Source organism: Hippopotamus amphibius, chromosome 4 (assembly GCF_030028045.1).
Source record: "Hippopotamus amphibius kiboko isolate mHipAmp2 chromosome 4, mHipAmp2.hap2, whole genome shotgun sequence".
Taxonomy (NCBI): domain Eukaryota; kingdom Metazoa; phylum Chordata; class Mammalia; order Artiodactyla; family Hippopotamidae; genus Hippopotamus; species Hippopotamus amphibius.
The window spans coordinates 105,299,078-105,324,690 of NC_080189.1; the positions used below are offsets into that span (position 1 = coordinate 105,299,078).

Genomic DNA, 25,613 nt, shown 5'->3' on the forward strand with positions numbered 1-25,613 from the left:
GTAGGTTATCTTTGATTTCTATAATCAGTGGTTTGTAGTTATCATAATACAGATCTTATATATGTTTACTAGATTCATATATAGTTATTTCCTCTTATGGGGAGCTGGTATAAGTGGTCTCGTGGTTTTAATTTTGGATTCCAATTGTTCATTGCTAGTATTGAGAAATATTGTTTTGTTTATTGGCCTCACCTTGTGATACATTGCTAAATTCACATATTTTGGATTTTTTTGGTAAATTCCTTGGGATTTTGTGTCATTGATTTTACATGTCTCTACTAAAAGCTGTATATATATGATCATAAAAATTTCTCTTAAGCAATGCTTTAGATTCATTTCATTAATTTCAGTCATATTTTTAGTTATTAAATTTTAAATATTTTAGATATGTTTCTAAATATCTTATTGTTTTTGATACTTAATTTAATTAGTATATGGTTAGAGAAAATTTAAGCTCATTAGATTGGTTTTATGGCCTGTAATATGGCCTGTGTTTGTGAAGGTACCTTTTTCAGTTGAACAATATGGGTATTTTTCAGTTGTTGGATGTAGTGTTCTAAAAATGTAAGTAGATCAGATTGTTAGTAGTTTAAGATCTAGTTACTTCCTGACTGTGGAATTGTTTATTTAACCCTTTATTTCTGTTCATTTTTCTGGTATTTTGAAATTATTAATAGACACATAAGGAATTCAGTATTTGTGTCTTCCTGATGAATTATCCCTTTTATAATTATGAAATTTCTGTCTTCACCTGTTAATTACCCTGTTTGAATTTTATTTTATCTTGTATTAGTATAGTAGTTCCAGCAATCTTAACTTTACTGCCTTTTTATGCCATTTGCTTTCAGCCAATCTATATATCTGTTGTAGGCTGCTTATAGTTGCTGTGTGGGTTTTTTTTTTTTTTTAATCTAGTCTATCAATGTTTGCCTATCAATTAAGTGTTTACATCATTTTACTATTTGTTTTCTGTTTGTCTCCTCTGGTTTTTGACCCACTCATGCTGCCTTTTGTATATTGTTTGATTATTTTAAGTATTATAGTTTAAAATATTTAATAGCATTTTAGCTGTATTTAATGCATTTAATTTCCTTTTTGACTGTACTTATAAAAAAGTACAGATTTTGATAGTCTAAAGAGCATACGTTTCATTTTCTACTTAGAGTTAATATTGCACCAATCCATATAAAATGTAGAAACCTTATGATCCCTTAATCTGGCTACTCTCTCCCTGCTTTTTATGTCATAATCATATTTATTGCATATAGGTACCCTGAAAAATTCTCCAAACCCTGTTGTAATTTTTGCTTTTAATAATCTTACATATTTTAAATAACTTAAGGGGGAAAATAGTTTTTCATATTTATCCAGATGTTTTCTATTGCTAATGGAGGTTTCCTCTTCCTTATATGTTATGTCATCTGAAAGAATTTCCTCTAGCAGTTCTTGTAGAGCAGGTATGCTGGTGGTAAATTCTTTTACCTTTTTTCTATCTAAAGATGACACTTATGTATCTATAGATCTCTATTCTTCATTTTTTGATGGGTATTTTCTCTAAGTGTAGAATTCTGGGTTGAAGCTCCCCTCCCCTCACCCAGCTCTTAAACCTGTTATTCCACTGTCTTCTGACTGCCATAGATTCTGGTTAGAAATCTACAGTCATTTGAATTATTGCTTCCTTGTACATAATTTGTCATTTTCGTCCACTGCTTTCTGGATTTTTATTTTATCTTGTCAACACTTTAAATGTGATGTTTTTAGACATTTAAAAAAATTTATCCTATTTAGGATTCTATGAGATCCTTGAATCTGTGCATTTATGTCTTTCACCAAATGATGTAGTATCATTTTTACATATTGCTGGATTATCTGTTTCCCATCTTTTCTTACCATATTCTCCTCTGTACTGACAGTGAAACCCATATGTTATATCTATTGATATTGTATTATAGGTGCCTGGTGCTTTGTTACTTTTCACCCCATTGTTTTTCAACCTTTTTCTCTCTGTTCTTCAGTTTAACTCATTGATCTATCTTAGAGTATTGTCTCATAGTTCAGACATCTGTCATCTTGAAGTTAGCATTTGTTTGTTTTTTCTTTTGTTAATAGGTCACATTTTCCTTAATGTTATGTTGTGTTTCCTCTGAATTCTGTTATAATCATCTGGAAAAGGTTGATGTTTTTGTTTTAGTAGGAAATCCAATTCAAACCCAGTTCAATTCTCAAGGACTTTGCTATGCTGGTTTTGGGTCTTTTCCATGAATTTATGTTTAGAAGTTAGGCTGCAACTTGTATGGTTTCAAATCTCAGTTTAGTTCTCTAAGCCTTTGTATGTTGGCCTGGGTCTATGTCTTGTACATGTGGTACAGGAGTTTTGCTGAGTCTTGTGTAGGATCATACACAGAATTAAGGGAACTCTTTCTTGGCATCAGTCACCTCCAAGACTTTGCCCTCACACTGAAATCTCTCTGGGCCTTATTCCTTGATTCCATTGGCCAGAAGGATGGCAGGGTTTCTGTTGAAGTTTTATCTACCTGCACAGTGCTACTCTGAAAATCAATCAACCCTGGTGGTAAGGGTGAAAGAGAAAACTAAAGCAAATGGGATACTGTCTCTATGTGTGTTGCTTCTCTTAACTACCGTTTCAAATTCACCTAATTTTCTTTGCTTTTTAAGAGACCCTCAGGTAGTTATTTCATTTTTAGTTCTAGTTTTAGTCATAACCATTGGGCTGAATGGGCATTAAGGGATTTGACCACCACAGCAGAACTATAGCTCCCTGTGGAAAGAATTTTAATTAAAACGGTTAATTGACAAAGTGCTTTTTAGATTTTCTGAGTCCAGTTTTACAGTTTGTATGTGCAGGGTGTTTGTCCATTTTCTTTGAATTTGGACATTTCAAATAAATTTGAAATTTATTCCACAACTTTATCAGTATTGTCTTATTTTACCACTAATGTCAGAATCTGTAGTGACATTTTCTCATTCATTCTGATATTATTCATTTATCTTGACTAATTTGTTTTTGGTTTTACAAGCTCTGTCTGTAGGTTTATCAATTTTATTAGTCTTTTCAAAGAGCCACCTTTTAGTTTATTGAATTTTTCATCTGTCTGATTTCTATTTAATTAATGTCTGCTCTTTAACATTTTATTTATTTATTTATTTGTTTGTTTGCTTTCTTTCTCATCTGAAATTTAACGTGTTCTTTCTTTAGTTTCTTAGGGGAGCCGCATGCTACATTGATTTTATATCTTTTTCTTTTCTTATATAAGTATTTAAAGCTATACATTTTTCACTACTATTGTTTTGCCTTCATCCCACTAATTTTATTTATTTAGTTTTCACTCAGTACAAAATATTTTCTAATTTTCTTTGTAATTTTCTTTGTCCCAGGGCTCATTTCATAGTATTCTGTTTAATTCCCATATAACTGACCATTTCCAATGTATCTTTATATTGTTCATTTCCAATTAAATTTTTTTCTGTTTAGAAAACATGCCCTATATTACTTTGAATCTTTTAGTTGTTTTGAGAAGTGTTTTAAGGCTCAGGATACAGCCCATCTTGATGAATGTTCCATGTCCTCTTGAATAATAAGTTTATTCTGATATTTAGGTAGAAGTTGTCTTCTGTATGTCTACTGTTCTAGTTTCCACTTGTTAAATCAGTTTGTAAGAGTGAAATGATGAAAATCCCAGCTGTAATTGTGGATTGGACTATTTCTCCTTTATTTTTTTTTCAAGTATTTTGAAACTCAGTAACTGAGTAAATAGGCATTTAGGATTGTGGTCTCTTTTTTGATGACTTAAGTTTCAGTCATTATGTAATGATACACCTTTTATTCCTAGTAATATTCCTTGCATTGAAGTCTACTTTGTTACATATTAATATAACCACTCCAGCTTTCTTATGGTAAGTGCCTGTATCTTGTGCCAGTTAGAGATAGACCCTGTTAACATTTCTACTTAGCCATTTGACAAGGTTGTTGATAATGTCTTTTGATGTACAAAAATTTTAATTTTAATAAAGCCCAATTTATCCATTTTTTCCTTCAGATCTTTATTGGAGTATAATAGCTTTACACTGTTGTGCCAGTTTCCGCTGTACAACAAAGTGAATCAGCTGTATTTATACATATATCCCCATATCCCCTTCCTCTTGAGCCTCCCTCCCATCCTCCCTATCCCACCCCTCTAGGTCATCACCAAGCATTGAGTCTATCTCCCTGTGATATGCAGCAGCTTCCCACTAGCCATCTGTTTTACATTTGGTATTGTGTATATGTCAGTGCTACTCTCTCAATTGTACAAGTCTTTAACCTCTTTGGTTAACTTTACATCTAGATTTTTTGTAAATTATCATGTAAATGTAATTGTTTTCCTAATTTTCTTTGAGGATTTTTTCACTGCTAATATATAGATGTAACTGATTTTTGTGTGTTCATCTTGTATCCTGCAACGTTGCTGAGTTCCTTTATTAGCTGTAGTAGTGTGTGTGTATGTGTATTCTCAGGTTTCTCTCTCTCTCTGCCTGTCTCTCTCTGTCTGTGTCTCTCTGTCTCTCCATATGTGTGTGTGTATACATCACACAATCATATCATCTACAGTTAGAGAGTTTACTTTTTCTTTCATAATTCAGATGCCTTTTATTATTTTTCTTGCCTAATTGCTCTCTCTAAGACTTTCTCTAGGATATCCTTGCCTTGTTCTTGATCTTAGGGGGAAAGCTTTCAATATTAAACATGATTTTTTTCATAAAAGCCCTTTATCAGATTGAATTTGTTTTAGTTTTATTCCTAGTTTGTTGAATGCTTTTAAGGTGAAAATTTAGGATTTTGTCAGATTATTTTTCGGCATCAGTTGAGATGATCATGTAGGTTTTTTTCTCCCTTCTATTTGTATAGTATGTTACTTTGATTGGTTTTTATACGTTTAGCCATTTTTTGGTTCCTGGGATATATCCCACTTGATTATGTTGAATAATACTTTAATATAGTGCTGGAAGTTGTTTATTAGTATTTTGTCGAGGATGGTTTTTTGCATCTGCATTCAGGAGATATTGACACTTATTTCCTTGTCTTAGTATATCTCTGTCTGGCTTTGATATCAGGGTAATGCTGTTATCACAGATGGATTAAGAAGTGTTTCCTCCTCTTCTGTTTTTGAAAGCGTTTGAGAAAAATTGGTTTAATTCTTCTTTAACTGTTTGGTAGTATTCACCAGTGAAACCATCTCACCCTGAGATTTTTATTATTGGAGGTTTTCATTTACTAACTCAATATCTTGTTATAGATTTCTTCAGATTTTCTGTTTTTTCTTCAGTTAGTTTTTATAACGTCTGTTTCCAGGTATTTTTCATTTTTTTCTAGCTTACCTTTCTGGCATATAATTTTTGTTAGAATTGGCTTATCCTTTTCATTTCTGTAAGTGTGGTAGTGATGTTCCATCTTTCTTTCTGATTCTAGAAATTTCAGTCTTCTCTCTCTTTCAGTCTACCTAAAGGTTTGTCAGTTCTTTTTGTCTTTACAAAAAAAAAATCAACTTTTGTTTTCCTTGCTTTTCTCTATTTTTTAAATTCTCTGTCATTAATAGTCACTTTAATCTTTTTAAAAATTTTTCTTCCTTCTGCTATCTGTAGATTTAGTTTGCTCCTTTCTCATCCCTTCACCTGTGAAGTTATTTTTTTTCTTTAAGAACTTTTATTGAGATACAATTGACATACAATAAACTGCATTATTTAGTGTCAAATTGATTTTTTTCTTATTACTAATGTATAAATGGCAATCCCAGTCTCCCAATTCATTACCCCCAACCCCTCCCACTTTCCCAAACTCTTGGTGTCCATATGTTTGTTCTCTACATCTGTGTCTCTATTTCTGCCTTGCAAACTGTTTGATTTGTACCATTTCTCTATATTCCGCACATATGTGTTAATATACCATATTTGTTTTTCTCTTTCTGACTCACTTCACTCTGTATGACAGTCTCTAGGCCTATCCATGTCTCTACAAAATGTCCCATTTTCGTTACTTCTTACAGCTGAGTAATATTCCATTGTATATAGTACCACATCTTCTTTATGCATTCATATGTTGATGGACATTTAGGTTGTTTTCATGTCTTGGCTATTGTAAATAGTGCTGCTATGAATGCTGGAGTGCATGTCTCTTTTTGCAATATGGTGTTCTCTGGGTATGTGCCCAGGAGTGGGATTGTTGGGTCATACGATAACTCTATTTTTAGTTTTTCAAGGAACCTCCATACTGTTCTCCATAGAGGCTTTATCAGTTTACATTCCCACCAGCAGTGCAAGAGCGTTCCCTTTTCTCCACACCCTCTCCAGCATTTACTGCTTGTAGATTTTCTGATGATTCCCATTCTGACCGGTGTGAGGTGATACCTCATTGTAGTTTTGATCTACACTTCTCTAATAATTAGTGATGTTAAGCAGCTTTTCATGGCCATCCTTATGTTTTCTTTGGAGAAATGTCTATTTAGATCTTCTACCCATTTTTTGATTGGGTTGTTTGTTCTTTTGATACTGAACTGCATGAACTGTTTATATATTTTGGGGATTAATCCTTTGTCTGTTGATTCATTTGCAAATATTTTCTCCCATTCTAAGGGTTGTCTTTTCGTCTTGCTTATAGTTTCCTTTGCTCTGCAGAAACTTTAAAGTTTCATTACGTCCCACTTATTTATTTTTGTTTTTATTTCCATTACTCTAGGAGGTGGGTCAAAAAAGATCTTGCTGTGATTTATGTCGAAGAGTGTTCTGCCTATGTTTTCCTCTAGGAGTTTTATAGTGTCTGGCCTTACATTTAGGTCTTTAATCCATTTTGAGTTTATTTTTGTGTATGGTGTTGGGGAGTGTTCTTATTTCATTCTTTTACGTGTAGCTGTTCAGTTTTCCCAGCACCACTTATTGAGGAGGCTGTCTTTTCTCCATTGTGTTTCCTTGCCTCCTTTGTCGTAGATTAGCTAACCGTAGTTTATCTCTGGGCTTTCAATCCTGTTCCATTGGTCTATATTTCTGTTTTTGTGCGAGTTCCATATTGTCTTGATTACTGTTGCTTGGTAGTATAATCTGAAGTCAGGGAGTCTAATTCAACCAGCTCCATCTTTTCCTCTCAAGATTGGTTTGGCTATACAGGGTCTTTTGTGTTTCCATACAAATTTTAGGATTTTTTGTTCTAGTTTTGTAAAAAATGACATTGGTAATTTGATAGTGATTGCATTGAATCTGTAGATTGCTTTGGGTAATATAATCATTTTCACAATGTTGATTCTTCCACTCTAAGAACATGGTATATCCCTCCATCTGTTTGTGTCATCTTTGATTTCTTTCATTACTGTCTTATAGTTTTCTGAGTACAGGTCTTTGACCTCCTTAGTTAGGTTTATTCCGAAGTATTTTACTCTTTTTGTTGCAATGGTGAATGGGATTGTTTCCTTAGTTTCTCTTTCTAATCTTTCACTCTTAGTGTATAGAAATGCAAGAGATTTCTGTGTGCTAATTTTGCATCCTGCAACTTTACCAAATTCATTGATTAGCTCAAGTAGTTTTCTGGTGGCATCTTTAGGATTGTCTAGGTATAGTATCATGTCATCTGCAAACAGTGACAGTTTTATTCTTCTTTTCCAAGATGGATTCCTTTTATTTCTTTTTCTTCTCCGATTGCTGTGGCTAGGACTTCCAAAACTGTGTTGAATGGTAGTGGCGAGAGTGGACATCCTTGTTTTGTTCCTGATCTTAGAGGGAATGCTTGCAGCTTTTTCACCATTGAGAATGATGTTTGCTGTAGGTTTGTCATATGTGGCCTTTATTATGTTGAGGTAGGTTTCCTCTATGCCCACCTTCTGGAGAGTTTTTATCATAAATGGGTGTTGATGAACCCCACTTGATCATGGTGTATGATCCTTTTAATGTGTTGTTGGATTCTGTTGGCCAGTATTTTGTTGAGGATTTTTCCATCTAAATTCATCAGTGATAGTGGTCTGTAATTTTTTTTCTATTTTTGGTAGTATCTTTGTCTGGTTTTGGTATCAGGGTGATGGTGGCCTCATAGAGTGAGTTTGGGAGTGTTCCTTCCTCTGAAATTTTTTGGGAGAGTTTGAGAAGGATGGATGTTAGCATGTCTCTAAATGTTTGATTAGATTCACCTGTGAAGCCATCTAGTCCTGGACTTTTGTTTGTTCAAAGATTTTTAATCAGAGTTTCAATTTCATTACTTGTGATTGGTCTGTTCATATTTTCTATGTCTTCCTGATTCAGTCTTGGAAGGTTATACCTTTCTAAGAATCTGTCCATTTCATCCAGGTTGTTCATTTTATTGGCATATAGTTGCTTATAGTAGTCTCTTATGGTACTTTTTATTTCTGCAGTGTCCATTGTAACTTTTCGTGTTTCCTTTCTAATTTTATTGCTTTGAGTCCTCTCCCTCTTTTTCTTGATGAGTCTTCCTAGAGATTTATCAATTTTATTTATCTTATAGAACCAGCATTTAGTTTTATTTGTTTTTGCTATTGTTTTCTTTGTTTCTGTTTCATTTATTTCTTCTCTGATCTTTATGATTTCTCTCCTTCTGCTAACTTTGGGTTTTGTTTGCTCTTCTTTCTCTGGTTTCTCCAGGTGTAATGTTAGATTGTTTATTTGGGGTTTTTCTTGTTTCTTGAGATAACATTGTCTTGCTATAAACCTGCCTCTTAGAACTGCTTTTTCTGCATCCCATAGGTTTTTTTTTTTTTAATTTTTTACAGCAAACTGCATATATTTAGAGTGTACAATTTGGTATCCCAATCTCCCAATTCATTCCCTCCCCAACCCTCCCCACTTTCCCCACTAGGTGTCCATATGTTTGTTCTCTACATCTTGGTCTCTATTTCTGTCCCATAAGTTTTTGATTGTTGTGTTTCATTGTCATTTGTGTCTTGGTATTTTTTGATTTCCTCTTTGATTTCTTCAGTGATCTCTTGGTTATTGAGTAGCGTATTGTTTAGCCTCCATGTGTTTGTGTTTTTTTTACTGTGTTTTCCATGTAACTGATTTCTAATCTCATAGCATTGTGGTCGGAAAAGATGCTTGATACAATTTCAGTTTTCTTAAATTTACCAAGGCTTGATTTATGACCAGAATGTGATCTGTCCTGGAGAATGTTCCATGTGCACTTGAGAAGAATGTGAAATCTGCTGTTTTTGGATGTAATGTCCTATAGATATCTATTAAATCTAGCTGATTTATTGTGTCTTTTAAAGCTTGTGTTTCCTTATTAACTTTCTGTCTGGATGATCTGTCCATTGGTGTAAGTGGGGTGTTAAAGTCCCCCACTATGATTGTGTTACTGTTGATTTCCTTTTTCATAGTTGTTAGAATTTGCCTTATATATTGAAGTGCTGCTATATTGGGTGCATATATATTTATAATTGTTTTCTCCTCTTCTTGGATTGATCCCTTGATCTTTATGTAGTGTCCTTTCTTGTCTCTTGTAACATTTTTTATTTTAAAGTCTGTTTTATCTGATGTGACTATTGCTACTCCAGCTTTCTTTTGATTTTCATTTGCATGGAATATCTTTTTCCATCCCCTCACTTTCCGTCTGTATGTGTCCCTAGGTCTGAAGTGGGTCTTTTGTAGACAGCATATATATGGGTCTTGTTTTTGTATCCATTCAACCAGTCTGTGTCTTTTGGTTGGTGCATTTAGTCCATTTACATTCAGGGTAATTACTGATATGTATGTTCTTTTTACCATTTTCTTAATTGTTTTGTTTTTGTTTTTGTAGGTCCTTTTCTTCTCTTATGTTTGGCACTTAGAGAAGTTCCTTTAGCATTTGTTGTAGGGCTGGTTTGGTGGTGCTGAATTCTCTTAGCTGTTGCTTGTCTGTAAAGCTTTTGATTTCTCCATCAAATCTGAATGAGATCCTTGTTGGGTAGGTATTCTTAGTTGTAGCTTCTTCAGTTTCATCACTTTAAATATATCATGGCACTCCCTTCTGGTTTGAAGAGTTTCTGCTGAGAAATCAGCTGTTTACCGTATGGGAGTTCCCTTGTATGTTATTTGTCATTTTTCCCTTGTTGCTTTTAATAATTTTTCTTTGTCTTTAATATTTGTCACTTTGACTAATGTGTGTCTTGGTGTGTTTCTCCTTGGGTTTATCCTGCCTGGGACTCTCTGCACTTCCGGGACTTGGGTGGCTATTTCCCTTCCCACCTTAGGGAAGTTTTTAACTATAATCTCTTCTAATATTTTCTTGGGTCCTTTCTCTCTCTTCTCCTTCTGGGACCCCTCTAATGCAAATGATGGTGCATTTAACGTTGTCCCAGAGGTCTCTTAGACTGTCTTCATTTCTTTTCATTCCTTTTTCTTTATCCTTTTCCACATCAGTGATTTTCACCATTCTGTCTTCCAGGTCACTTATTCGCCCTTCTGCCTCATTTAATCTGCTGTTGGTTCCTTCTAGTGTGTTTTTCATTTCAGTTATTGTGTTGCTTATCTCTGTTTGTTCTTTAATTCTTCTAGGTCTTTGGTAAACTTTTCTTGCATCTTTTTGATCTTTGCATCCAGTCTTTTTTCAGAGTTCTGGATCATCTTCACCATCATTATTCTGAATTCTTTTTCTGGAATGGTGCCTATCTCCACTTCATTTAGTTGTTTTTCTAGGGTTTTATCTTGTCCCTTCATCTGGTACAAAGTCTTCTCCTTTTTCATTTTCCCTATTTTTCTGTGGCTGTAGTTTTCAGTGCCACAAGACAAAATACTGCTGATACTGCTTGATACTGCTGTCTGCCCTCTTGTGGAGGAAGGTCTTTAAGAGGTTCATGTGGCTGCTTCCTGATGGGAGGGACTGATGGTGGGTAGGACTGGTTGGGTGGAGCTCAGTAAAATTTTAATCCACTTATCTGCCAATCAGCGGGGCTGTATTCTCACCTTGTTGGTTGTTTGACCTGAGGTGACCCAGCACTGGAGCTTACAGGCTCTTTGGTGGGGCTAATGGCTGGACTCAGGGAGGGCTCACACCAATGAACACTTCCCAGAACCCCTGCCACCAGTGCCCCATCTCCTCAGTGAGCCACAGCTGCACCCCTCCCCGCCTCTGCAGACAACCCTCTGAAACCCTCAGGTAGGTCTGGTTCAGTCTCCTATGGGGTCACTGCTCCTTCCCCCTGGGTCCTGGTGGGCACACTGTTTTTTGTGTGCCCTCTAACAGTGGAGTCTATGTTTCCCCCAGTACTATGGAGGTCCTACAATCAAATCCTGCTGGCTTTCAAAGTCTGATTCTCTGGGGATTCCTCCTCCCGTTGCTGGACCCCCAGGTTGGGAAGGCTGATGTGGGGCTCAGAACCCTCACTTTAGTGGGTGGACTTCTGTGGTCTAATTGTTCTGCAGTTTGTGAGCTGCCCACCCAGCGGTTATGGGATTTGATTTTTTCATGATTATGCCCCTCCTCCGGTCTCATTGTGGCTTCTCCTTTGTCTCTGGATGTGGGGTCTTTTTTGTTGAGTGCCAGTGTCTTTCTGTGGATGATTGTTCAGCAGTTGTAATTCCAGTGCTCTTGCAAGAGTGAGTGTGCACATGTCCTTCTTGTCTGCCATCTTGGACCAGCGACCTGAAGTTATGTTATTGATTTAAGATCTGTTTTTTTTTTTCAATATAGGCATTTACTACTAATAAATGTGCCTCTGCTTTTTTGTAATCTCATATGGTTTGCTGTGTTATGTTTTCATTCTAATACTTCTCACTATGTTTTGCAGTTTCCCTTTGGATATCTTCTTTGTCCTGTTGGCATTTTAGGTGTGTGTTTAATTTCCACATATTTGTGACTGTCCACTTTTCCTTATGTTACTGATTTCTTCATTCTGTTGTGATTGTAGATTGTAGATTTGTGAGATATCATTTTTTTTAATTTATGAAAAATTGTCGTGTCCTAAAATATTGTCTATCCTAGAAAATATTCCATATGTACATGATAAAAATGAGTGTTCTGTTTCTATGAGTGAAGGGTTCTATATATTTCTGTCAAATTTCGTTGGTTTATACTGTTGTCAAGCCCTCTATTTCCTTAATGATCCTCTATCTAGAAACTATCCATTATTGGAAGTGAGGTAATGAAATTTCCAGTTATTAGTGTAGAGCTGTCTGTGTCTCCCTTATTTCTGTCAATATTTGCTTTGTATATTTTCTGTACGTGTTGCTTGGTGGATATATATATATTTATAAATTATGTATTTATTTTATTGGCTGTGTTGGGTCTTCATTGCTGCACATGGGCTTTCTCTAGTTGTGGCAAGTGGGGGCTACTCTTCATTGTGGTGCGCAGGCTTCTCATTGCGGTGGCCTCTCTTGTTGCAGAGCACGGGCACCAGGTGTGTGGGCTTCAGTAGTTGTGGCACTTGGGCTCAGTAGTTGTGGCTCATGGGCTCTAGAGCGCAGGCCCAGTAGTTGTGGCGCATGGGCTTAGTTGCTCCTTGACATGTGATATCATCCTGGGGCAGAGATTGAACCCATGTCCCGTGCATTGGCAGTCAGATTCTTACCCACTGCGCCACCTAGGAAGTCCCTTGGTGGGTATATTTTTATAATTGTTATATTTTCTTGATTTGGTCATTTTAGGAAAATGTAATTTCCTTTTTCTCATAACAGTTTTTGACTTAAAGTCTGTTTACTCTGATTTAGTCCCAGCTTTTTTTTTTTCATTACAATTTCCATGAAATATCTTTTTCCGCTTTTTCACTTGCAACCTATTTGTTTCCTTTGGTCTAAAGTGAGTATTGTCCAGGCTGCAAATAGTTGGATCATGTTTTATTTATTCATTCTGCCAACCTGTGACTTCTGATTGTAGAATTTAATCCATTTACATTAAAAGTATAATAATTACTGATAAGTGACTTATTTCTGCCATTTTACTATTTCCTATATGTTGATTGTTTTTTAGAGTTCTTTCAAAGTTACTTCTGAGAGTTTTTGCTTGATTTTTCTTTTACATTTCTTTAGTTGGGACTGCCTTTGGGAGCTGCCAGTATCTTTGCTGATGTTAATTCTATTCATTGTTTTAAACTATTATTTCTCTTTCTTCTACGTAATGGACAGTTTCTATAGGTATGTTTTTGTATTTACTGACATTCTACTTTTGTCTTTATTCTGCTGTTAAACACATCCAGTTTTGTTTTGTTTTGTTTACTTCACATATTTTATTTTTGGGGTCTAGAATTTTCAATTGTGCTTTATAGTTTCCACTTCTCTGCTAAGATTTTTCAATCAGTTCACTTATTATGATAATTTACCCCTTTATGTCTTTGAATACATTTATGCTAACTGCTTTGAAGTCTTTATCTGCTAATTACCACATCTCTGTTATTTTGAATGCTTTTATTGATTTTTTTCTCTTGATTATGAGTTAGTTTTCTGTCTTTGACATTTTAATAATTTTTATGATATGCTAAATTTTATTGCTAGTTCTTTGTAGAGTCTTCTGGCTTATTTTTCCTCTAAAGAATGTTGATTTATGTTCTAATAATAATACACTAGATTCAAAATCTAAACTGTTTTTCCCATTGTAGGCAGCATCTTCTCAGTTTGTTCAGCTTTCCAACTCTTCCTGGTTTTCAACATCCTGCAATATCACTGACTCAGGTGAAGGTCACATATCAGCCAGTCACCTGCATGGAGTTTATATGAGGATTTTAGAGCTCTTGCTTCTGTTTCTACCTGTTTCCTTGAATTTCTCCCGTTACTTTTTATATCTTCTGGTGACCCTCTTATTTTTTGTAACCAATTAGACATAATTTTTTGTTCAGTTTTAGTCACCCATGTGCCACATAGACTGGTGAGTGCCCACTGCTGAAATTTATAGCAATAATTTTACCCTGTAACCTGCCTTTGGTATTTGCCTGTCTTTGCTACCTCTTCAGTGTTGTCAAATAGTGTATTTTTCCTCTTTCCAGATGTTATCACTGTTCTTTTGCAGATTGGTGAATTCAGTGTAACCTAAAATTAGAATTCTTGGCTGCTTGTTTTTTAGCATTGTAAACATTGTCTTCGGTACATTTTGTTTGTTTGTTTAATAGTGTATAAGTCTTATTGTTTATTTTCTCTATTTGTTTCCTCTAATAAAAGTCTTAACCTGCCTCACAACCAGGAAAAAATTCTCTAATAATTTATTTTATTAATCAAACTTTGTTTCTTTACTCTCAGGCCCATAAAAAAGGGTACATACCATGTGTGTATACACACACACACACCTATAATATATGGTGTATATATACACACACATACATTTATATGTATATAACATGTATATGTACATACACACAAATATTTATGTCTTTTAAAGGGTCCTCTTTTTTTTGTTTTACTGTTGTGTGGTAATTAAGTGTCTTGATGTATAGAGAGGGTAAACCACTTTCTTTTTTCTTTTTAAAAATTGCCCATTGTGAATTGATTTGTCAAGTTATATAAAATAAAATTGTAGTTGAGGTTTCATTTGTGAGTGCAGTTACAGGTATAGATTAATTTGATTAAAATTTACATTTTTACATTGACAGATTAAAGTTGGATTTTTAAAACTCTAGTCTGAGAATCTGTCCAATGATAGGCTGTTTTAACAGATTCACATTATTGAGATTCATTCACATTTTTGTGGTTATAACACAATTTTTAAAAATGTTCTTTTCTATATAATATTCTATTTTATTAATATATCAAGGAGTATATATCTGTTCTATTTTTGGCTGTAATTGCTTCCTACTCCTCAGTTTTTCCTTCTGTGACAAACAATGGTTTTGTGAATATTTTTGTTTGTATATCCTAGGTCTTTAGCTAATATTGGATCATAAGTTAAGCAATTCATTAAAATATGTCAGATTGGATTAAAGCAACAAACTTAGAAAACACTTTCACAGCAGTAGTGTAGGACAAATCCTGTTGTTCTACATCTATGCCAGTTCTTGGCATAACCAAACTTTAAATATTTACGATCTGATGAGTATGTAATGCATTTCATTTTTTAATTATGGTACAGTATACATAAGATTTAACCTTTTAAGCATGTTGAAGGGTACAAATTCGTGGCATTAAGCACATTCATATTGTTTTGTAACCATCATTACCATCTACCTCCAGAACTTTTTCATCTTCCCAAACCAAAATTCTATACCTATTAAACACTAACTCCCTGTTCTGCCCTCCCTTCAGCCCCTGACAAACCACCGTTTTTCTTTCTGTCCCTGTAAATCTGACTACTCTAGGTACCTCATGTAAATGAGATCATGTGGCATTTGTCCTTTTGTGATTGGCATATTTCACCTGGCCCCTATATTGTAATTGTGTCAGAACTTCCTTTTTCAGGCTAAATAATATTCCATTGTGTGTGTATGTATGTGTGTGTATATATATATATATCATATTCCCACCTCCAACATGTATAGTACATGACCATCACACATTTTCATCCCATTCCACAGTACTTTTCATAATTTCACATTCCCACATTAATATCACATTAGGTGGCCCAGCATTAATGTACCACATTTTCGTTACCCACATGTGTATGCCACGTTTTCTTTATCCCTTCATCTGTCGATGGACATTGGGTTGCTTCCACCTCTTGGATATTGTGGATAATGCTGCACTGAACATGGTGTGCAAATATCTCTTCAGTATCCTGCTTTTAGTTCTTTTAGATAAATACTATATTAAATTGGGCTGCCATAACAAAATTCCATGTACTGGATGGTTTAAACAACAGAATTTTTGTCACAATTCTGGAGGCTGGAAGCCCAGGTTCAAGCTGATTCATTTCTGGTGTGTGCTCTCTTGGCTTGCAGAGGGCATAATGGGCCACCTTCTTGTTGTGTCCTCACACCGTCTTTCCTTGGTTCAAGCATGCAGAAAAAGTTTGTTTTGATGTAGTCCAGTTTATTCATTTGTCTTTTGTCGTTATGCTTTTTGTGTCATATAAAAAAATCATTGCAAAGCTAATGTCATAAAACTTTTTCCTATGTTTTCTTCCAAGAATTTTACAGTTTTAGCTCTTATGTTTAGGTCTTTGATCCATTTTGAGTTAATTTTTGTTTCTGTGCTGTAAGGTGAGAGTCCAGCCTCATTCATTTTCATGAGGGTATCCAGTTTGCCCAGTACCATTTGTTGAAAAGACTGTCCTTTCTTCATTGAATGATCTTTGTATCCTTGTTAAAAATTATTTGAGAGTTTATTTCTAAACTTTCTGTTCTATTCTTTTTGTCTGTAATTCTGTCTTTATGTCAGTACCAGACCATTGAAATTACTATAGCTTTGTAGTACTTAAATGAACAAGTATGAAATGTCCAAATTTGTTGTTCTTTTACAAAATTTTTTGGTTATTCTGAGTCCCTTGAGATTTCAAATGAGTTTTATGATGGGTTTTTCTATCTCTGACAACACCGCCACTGGGATTTTGATAGAGATTTCATAGAATCTATAAATTTCATAGATGGAGATTTCACGGATACTTAGTAGTACTGAATCTTAACAATATTAAATATTAAATGAACGTGGGATGTTTTCCCATTTTTTTGTGTCTTTGATTTCTTTCAGCAGTTTTTGGTAGTCTTCAGTACACAAGAATTTGCCTCCTTGGTTAAGTTTTTCCTACTATATTTTTGATGCTGTTGTAAGTAGAACTGTTTTTTTCTTTTCGTTTCCTTTTCAGATTGTTTATTGTTAGTGTATAGAAACACCATTGATTTTTTTTTTCTGATTTTTTTTTCTTTATTATTTTTTTGGGGGTACACCAAGTTCAATCATCTGTTTTTATACACATATCCCCGTAGTCCCTCCCTTTCTTGACTCCCCCCCTCGAGTTCCCCCCACTCTCCCCACCCCAGTCCTCTAAGGCATCTTCCATCCTCGAGTTGGACTCCCTTTGTTATACAACTTAGATAAGTTTTCTGTCCTTTTCTCATTGGTTCGTGTGAATTGTGTATGTTTTCTGAATGATAGTCCTCTGTTGGTTATATAGCTGTGACTATTTCCTAGTGTTCTTGCTTGACTGTTGTTACTTTTATGATTTTTGATTAAGTTCTTAATTTTAATACTAAATGTATCACTTGTTTTCTGTTATGCCTAGTTGCTTCCTTTTTAAAGGAATTATTCCCTATCCAAAATTCATGAAGATTTTTTCCTGTATTTCCTATCATTTCTTCATATGTTGATACTGATCAGTCACCAGTGCTTCCTTCTCTTCTTATTGAAATAATCAACATTTAATCAGGCTGTTCTCGTAACTGTAGCTGGGAGATGTTCCACTCACTGAGACTCAGACCTGGAGGAAAACTTCTCTCATTTTGTACTTTTAATTTAAATAACATTTTAGCATTTTTCCTCAATTCCACTTACAAGAGAAGAGAATATTTCAAGATATATCCTAGGAGAGAGTGCTACAGATAAGGGCTCTGTGGTATAATATGTACTATATTATGAATATTTTTTTAATTATAAGAATATTTATTAGAATATAATTACTTATTTACACTTTGGCTTAGATGGTTTTATGCCAGTATCAGTTCTGTTTGTGACAGTCATGTATAAAGTGTGTGTGTAAAGACTTCATGCAGGTTTCTCTTCTCCATGTGTAATGATTTGACACTTTCAATACCTTTGCTAAAATAAGTCTTTCCATATTTGTACATCAAGAAATATCAATATGTGTTTTGAGAGAACGTGTGCCACGATCACACACTTTGAGAAACATCACATCATTAAAATTTTACCACATACATTTTCATTTTAAATGCTCTTCTTCTTACTGCAGCAAATAAATCTATTTAACTTTGTTTACTGTTTTTTTTTTTCCGTCTGGAACATTAATTCCCCAATAAAATGTCTGTTAAAACTTGAGGAACGCTGTGAAACCTAGAATGGAAAATCCTTTTTCTGAGTGGCAGTTAAGATATTTCCCAATTTGAAAAAAAATATGTTGTAAAAAGAATATGAAATTACATAGTATAGTATGACCCGGAAGCAATCAGTGACGTGCGTTATTCAGTCACGGCATTAGGTAAAGAATCTTGTTCGATGGCCCATGGTAACCATGCCTTCGGTGTGCGGTTGTTAACGTCTGTGTGATCCCTTGGCTGATGGCATCTGCCATAGGACAGTCAGAGACCCCAGCCCAGTGAGGGGGCTGATGGGTCCCATGACCCCGATGCCCCCCCCCCCCCCCCCCCCCCCCGTGGAAGAGGTGGCTAGAGGCAGCAGCCCCACAGTGCACAGGGTTAAGCATTTATTGAGTGCCTGTCGCACGCTGGGTGCCTTTTCATCTGAGTCATCTGATTTCAGTCCTCACAATAAAGCTATAACGTGATTGTTATTGTACCTGTTTTACAAGTAAGAAAACCAGAACTAAGAGAATTGACTACTTTGCCCAGTATCCCAAAGGTAATCAGCGACAGAGAATGTATTTGACCTTGGTTTCTCCCGGCCTCTCTTTACTTCCTGTCACGCAGAGGGAGCAGTGGTGACATAGTCATGATACATGTTATCCTTATGTTAGGGGTGACCAAACTGAGTTACGTTTTAGCCTAAGTAATTTTTCCAAAATTACGCCTTTAGCCCATGATAGAAATAGGATTTGAAATCAGAGGATTGTTAGAAATGATCTGCAAGTCCTTCCCAGCTTGGGGGCTATCTTTATATTACATCTGGGTCATGGTAGTTACATTTGGTTCTTGACCCCTTGTGGCTTCTTCTGTAACTTACAGGATGGCCCAGCCAGCCTTCTGATGTCAACATTATGCGACCATAAAGCTATTTTAGGTCATAATCTTGGTTTAAGCTGGATTAGAGTGAAAACTTAACACTTTTCACTTAGAGGAGTCACACGCGTGGAAACAAATTGTGGAATGGTGGCTGTCAGGAGCTAGGAAAGGAGGAAGGAGATGTTTAATGGGTATAGACTCGCAGTTTTTCCCAGGTGCAGATTTGACACTACTGAACTGTACACTTAAAATCGTTAAAATGGCAAATTTTATGCTATGTGCATTTTACCACAGTTAAAAACAAAAAGACAAAAAGAACCTTCTTTGAAAATTTATCCTCCATGTAAAGTTAATTTACGTGGCATTAGGAAACTGCTACTTATTAGCTTATTTTTTTTTTTTTCACAGTGATCTGCAGCCCCGGATCGTATAACTCCCGTGACGGACTCCACTGCCTTCAGTGCAATAGCAGCTTGGTGTTTGGAGCAAAAGCATGTTTATAGGCCATTATATTCAGCACTTCAGTGGTTTGTTACACACAGAAGTATATTTTTGAAATATTAATATATAATAAATCACTATTATGCCAACATTATATATATTAGATTTTACCAAAAAATGGTGTCATCATTTTAATTGAAACACTGTATGTCCAAATGCTTTATACACAGAACATTCAGTAACCTTTATTCATTAATGCCAGACCTACGTATGACTCCAGAATATTTCTTGGATCACTGTTTTAAAACTAGTATATTGGGTTAGCCCAAAATATTTTTTATGATTTTTCAAAAATAGCCCATTCTCTCATTATTGTATGTTGACTAATCTCAGGCCACTGTATTTGTCCACAGTCATTTTAATTTCAGCTTGTTTCATTCCTTTGTTTTAATTTTATGGGATTCTGCTCCTTCCAGTTTGACTTTTCATAGCTCAAAGTCCCTTTTTTAAGAACCTGCAAGTCTTATTATTGCAATTTTTAGCCATTTTAGTTTAAGACCTAGTCCCAAACACACTATGAGTTTTTAATATAGTTCAATATGGTGATCTTAAACGTTTCAGTTTAAAGTCCCTCAGATTACCTTTTTGACATTTCAGAATGGAGTAACCATTGTATGTGCCTAAATTAACATTTGAACTTCCACAATGTGGAGAGAAAGAGAAACTAAGCAGTTTCTTTCCCCAGCAGCCCCTCTAGGGATGAGAATCAGACAGTCACCTCACTCCCTTCACTATTACAGTGTTCTGTGCCAGACGCCACCCCTGCGACCTCCTGGTACTTACTCTCTCACCCTGGGATGTTGTGTTTGCATATGAAAAACTACCAAACATTTAGGTATTCATTACCAGGAAAATACATGAGTCAAATACAAAATTTGTAGCTTCTCAGTTTTCTAATTACTGTTTTAATTATATTTTTATGCACTTTACACTCTCTTGGAACATCCCCTGTTCTCTTCATACTTCCTTTCTGGAGACGTAAGCACATGTAAATGGCAGATGCACACAGATGGGACCTGCAGCACACTGGACAGGGGAAGCGTGCACTTACACCGAGGCTCCGTGAAGCTTTGTGAAAGCGTCCAGTGAATACATTGGCTTCTCATTCGGTCATCCTGTGGACAATTATTGCCGTGGAATTCTCACACAAATACAAAGGGAAGGGAAATGACATTTCTTCGTTAGCTCTGGTGCCGTTTCTTTAACAATGCCTTTGAACTTTCCTAACCATGACATGATTATTTTCATATATTTTGGAGAGGTTTTTCAAGAGCCTTCTTTCCACTATTAAGTTACATGTTTTTGCCATTTTACTGTTTGGGGGAGTTATTGTTCTAGCACATGCTTTTTCCGTAACTAGTAAAAGACCTCTTAAGTCTCCATCTGTAAAAGCAGTGCAAGCTCCTCAAGTTTTCTGAAGTCCTCAATTGTGTAATAAGATGAGCTGGAGTACCTATTCTTTCCTTCGTGCTCCCTAAGTTTGGATTACTTTCCTATTATTTAAAAGTCCAGAGGAATTTAATTTCCTGTACATCCTCCTGAGGCATGATCAGTATCAGCCCCCTCGCTGGTCAGCTGGGAAGGCGGCGGCGGGGGTGACGTGGTGATGGGCAGTGATGGGCACTGCAGGTCAGAAGAGACAGGTGATGTGGGATGGGAGGAGACAGGTGATAGGACAGTGATTAGAGCCAGTTATGGATTTTTAGCTTATGAAGGCAGAGCAGAAATAAGCCCGCACAAATTCCAGGAGGCAGAACAAGGTCAGGTCTAAGAGTCCAAGCACAGAGAACAGTCAGTAGAAATGTAAGCAGAGGATGAACTGGGAAAAGAGAGAGAAGCATTAATTATTTATTTTCCTTGGTTCCCAAAGTGAAATCTTCCTTGCTCTGTTTTATCACATATCACATTGATTTTAGTTGGCTGTGTGTCTGTCTTCCACATTCAGTTATACTAGGGTATTCCTAGTTTCCTGGTCATTTTTACAGCACATGGTTCTGTGCTTAACAATTTTTAAATTAATTAATAGATTATTAAGGTCCTGTGAGTATAAATACCTTAATAAATAAGGTAAGAGTTGCTTCTGTTATATTAATAGGTTGTGAAATGTTGAAAATTGTTTTAAGCAATTGACGATATGTATGATAAAAACTATAAACTAATCCCTAAGAGAGATTATTGTCGTAAGACAGTTTCAGGTGTTTATTTTTGTTTACATCAAAATAATATCTTACATTTATATAATGCCTTAATTTTAACAAAACTTTTTTTTTTTTTAATTACGCAATCTGGTATTTACATTGACCTGTGAAGTTACAGCAAATGTGATCCCCATTTTGTATTTTATTAATTAGATTTTTTCTCTCACTATAGATGTGTAATATGTATTCATTTGACAATATGTGAAATGAGTCTTAACAAGTTTTGTCCAGTAATTGCACTTAAAGGACACTATCCAAGTGAAGGAAATTAGAGATCGGGTGAAATATTCTGTCCAATGTTGCTAATAATGAAAATGGAATTAACATAGATTATCTACAAGAGGGAAATGGTTAAAGAAAGTATGCTGTTTCCATGTGGTAAAATTTTATGCAGTATTGTTTAGAGTTTTAAAACAAATGAACCAAAATGTTAATGGTGGTCATCCTATGTAATAGGATCCTGTGTGAGGTTTTTTGATACCCTCTGTTTTCCAAATCTCCTACAATGAAATGAATTACTGTTGAAAATCTTGGAAGCAACGAACATCTTTTGACAAATGACAACAGTAGCCATTTGGGGGAAGACATCGTTGCTCGCCTGGCCACTACCAACTCACCCCCTTCTTCCCAACAGAGTGCCAGTTTTGTTTATTACAGACAACTATCCTTTAGCCAGTCAGCAAGCTTTTTTCTGGCTGCTGCTTTGTTGCAACCGAGAGGTGGACGTCCTGAGGATGATGCCCACGCTGAGGACCCAGAGTGGAGACGTGGGAAGAGCTGGGGCTTCACTGCCCTTATTGCATCTGCATCCCAGCCTGCCCTGGACTCCCCAGTGCTGTGAGATACAGAAGTTCCTTTCGTTAAAGCAGGTTAGGTTTTCTGCAGCTGAAAGCATCCTAACTGGTAGAGTGTTCATGACAGAAAATAGCTAAAACAGAGGAAATTAGAAGTAGGGGGAAAACACCACTTTTAGTTTCATAACTCAGATATCAGCAATGTTAACATTTTGGTAAATTTCCTACTTTTGTGTGAATTTTTTATTCATGTTATATGTTTTATTCATGTATATGCAGCCAGTATTTCCCTTTATATATATATTTTCCATACCATTTTATCCACCTCATTAACATAATTTTAATGACTATTATATTTGATGCATTTCAGCAAAATTACTATAATATGGTCCATCATTTCTAATTGTTGGACGTTTCTTCTGCTCCCAGACTGTCACTGGTTCATGTAGCATTGTTGTTAACACCTTTCTTAATACTCGGAGCTATTTTTAAGTCTCCTCTCTGCTGAGTATCCAGAAGTGGAATTACTGGGTTTGGATATTTCTAATCCTTGAGACCATTTGTCAAATTTCTTTCCTAAAGAATTGTACCAATTTTAGTCCCACCGGTGATATATCGGAGTACACGTTTCACTGTATCCTCTCTGAATTTTTTGTCCATGCTGCACGGCTTGTGGGATCTTAGTTCCCCGACCATGGATTGAACACATGCCCTCGGCAGTGAAAGTGCAGAGTCCTAACCACTGGACTGCCAGGGAATTCCCTGGATTCATTTTTTAAATTATTTATTTTGACAGATGGAAATAGTTTTCCATGTTATATTTGCATGTTTTGGAGTCCTGGTGAGGTTGAGCTTTCCTCATATAACCTGCTGCTGCTCATGCTAATGCGTGCTATTTACCAAGTGCTTCTTATGTGAAAAGATTTGTTTGAAATACTTCACGTATATTTTTGTGTTTTATTCACACAATTCTGTGATTTATTATTATTCTCATTTCACATGTAGGAGAAGTGAGTCACAATAGTTATGTAACTCCCCAAACTTACAAGCTGGCAAGTGGTGAAGATGTGTGTCAGTTACAGAGAGCCCTGATGCAGTGGTTTCTGTTCTCTCTTGAGTCCAGCGAAGGTCGGGTTGGAGCTGGTGCCGTGTCTCCACAGAGCCGTCCTTACCCCGGGCCACCTGTCCTTTCCTCACTCCACCTTCCTCAGTGTAGCTTGTGTCTGCATGGTTGTGGGTGGCTGTTGTGCATCTAGGCATTGGACTGACCTTCCATTCAGAAAAAAGAGGAAGATGAAAGCCCAATGAAGTATAAGGATGGAGAGGTGTTGGCTGCTTCTCACTGCATTTAGTGAAAGAAAGTGCTGAGTTCAGGGCTTGAAGAAAAACCAGAAAACTACTATGACTGCCACAGAAGTAGTTTTCTTTTCCTGTGGCCACACAGATTTTATAAGCAAACTTAAATTTGAACCCAATAGTGGGCTGAATGACAAAGCAACCTGAACTCATCATCTACCATTTTCTCCTGATAGAGGCCAGGCACTGACTGGGAAAGGATTGAGCTAAGGACGTGGGAAAGTCCCAGTGAAGCCGAACACATAAAGCCCGATATTCTCCTGGGATTTGCTTGTCAATAGGAGCAGTCCCTCCTCCCCTGTGAAGCCTAATCCTCCCCTTGTCTAAGAGCCTATAATCGTTGCCCGAAAACAGTTGTCTTGCTTTCTCCCCAGAACCATCTGCATCACTTCTCACTGCTTCTTAGCCTAGACCTTAAACTATGATTCTTTTGACACATATAGTAGGTAACACTTGGTACCCCAGTACCCTGGGAACTGCCAGGATTCAAGTTAAGCTCGAATCTACGTATCAGAAGAATTGTAGTAGCTGGTTTACAGCAGAAGCTCATTGGGGACACACATAGCCTGTGTCACACACACCGGATGGGGACCCTCCGGTGAGTTATGTCTTGATTAATCCTCTCCCCTTCAATTCGGATAGAACTTTTTTTTTGGAGGTTTAATAGTTTATTGTTGCCACAGCATAGATTAGCCTCATTTGACTAACACATAGCTACTTAGCTGCTCCTCTGTGTTCCCCATTTTTCAAGATCTGCGCTGCTTTTGACAGAAGAGACTTTCATGACACAAGTAAAGTATAGAACCTGTGACTTGATTTTAGACAATAGAAGGTGTCAAAATGGCAGAGTCACTTGCATAATGACGTTATGTGAGACTGTGTATTAGCGTTCTGGAGCAAGAGGTTCTCGTGCTGGCACAGGAGCGAGCTGCCGTGTTGTAAGAGATCCAAGCGGCAAGGACCTGCGGGGGGCTCAGGTAGCTGAGGGCAGCCCTGGGCTGTCTGCTGGCAGGAGGAATTGCTGCCCACAACCACGTGAGCTGGGAAGAGGACACCGTCCCCCAGAAAGGAGCCCAACCCAGCCAGCACCTGTCTACAGCTCTGTCCTGGGCAGAGGACCTGGCTAAGCCGTGCCCCAGACTCCTCACCCCAGAAACTGGGATGAAAACGGGTGTTGTTCTCGGCCATGAAACGTAAGGTGGTGTGTTACACAGCAACAGAAAGTGTGTAGCTGATGCATAGGGAATAGGTCCTCAGGGTACTCAGAGTGGAAGGAATGCCACACTGGGTGGGGCTGAGTGTGTTGAGATGGGTGTCATTTCCAGGGACACACCTGGATTCGGTGTGTTTGTTTGATCAGCTGGGAATCACACTAACAGTTTGCTGTTAGTCTGATTGACTGGACTCTGAACCCAGCAGTGGGTGAGTTATGCCGAATAAAGTTGACGGCCTGGAATTACTGGTACTTGGTGTATCGAGGAAGGCATCTGAAGGCTTAGGGAGGTTGGAATGCTGGCGTGGTTGTTTTATGGGAGATTTCCAAACGGACTCCCCTATTTCTGGCCCCGGATGGGTCTAGAGGCCACTCCCTTCCAGGGTCTGGAGGAGTTCTTGGTGAAGAGCGTGCTGGCATTCTTTAGGTCTCTGTCCTGGCAGCTCTCTGTGGTCCAGCAGTGGGAGTTGAGATGGACCTGGTAAGTCACAGGGGGTGTTGGCATCCAGGAGAAGTGCCACTAGGAAGCCACAGGCAGGTGGGGGTCATGGCTGAAGCAGCGATCAGAACGACCAGATCCACAGGGTCTTGGCACGTTGCTCATGGCGTCCCCCAGACTGGAGGAGATGGAGGGCAATTCAGTCTTGTCTTTGGATTCAAATTTGGGTTGGTTTATCAGGGCTCTAGGCCTGTTTCAAAGAAGCTGGACTTGAGCCACAGCAGTTGAGAATTGTGAATTCTTAGCTAATTTCCAGAACTGAATCAATTCAGTGTCTCGGAGGAATATGTACCTTGGGGCAGAGGCAGCCCACGGTGG

The 25,613-nt window shown here is 36.8% G+C and overlaps 1 protein-coding gene across 3 annotated transcripts in view; it reads left to right on the top strand.

The window, feature by feature from the left end:
- Nucleotides 1–19,494, top strand: part of ZPBP (zona pellucida binding protein) — a 118,333-nt gene extending 98,839 nt beyond the window's left edge. For 2 of the 3 annotated variants that reach the window (XM_057733817.1, XM_057733819.1), the window contains one exon: nucleotides 19,143–19,494. In XM_057733817.1, the coding sequence (XP_057589800.1) occupies nucleotides 19,143–19,237 (95 nt within the window). In that variant the 3' untranslated portion in view covers nucleotides 19,238–19,494. The remainder of the gene's footprint in view (nucleotides 1–19,142) is intronic. The other variant, XR_009053393.1, reaches the window with a different exon arrangement.
- Nucleotides 19,495–25,613: the final 6,119 nt, after the last annotated feature.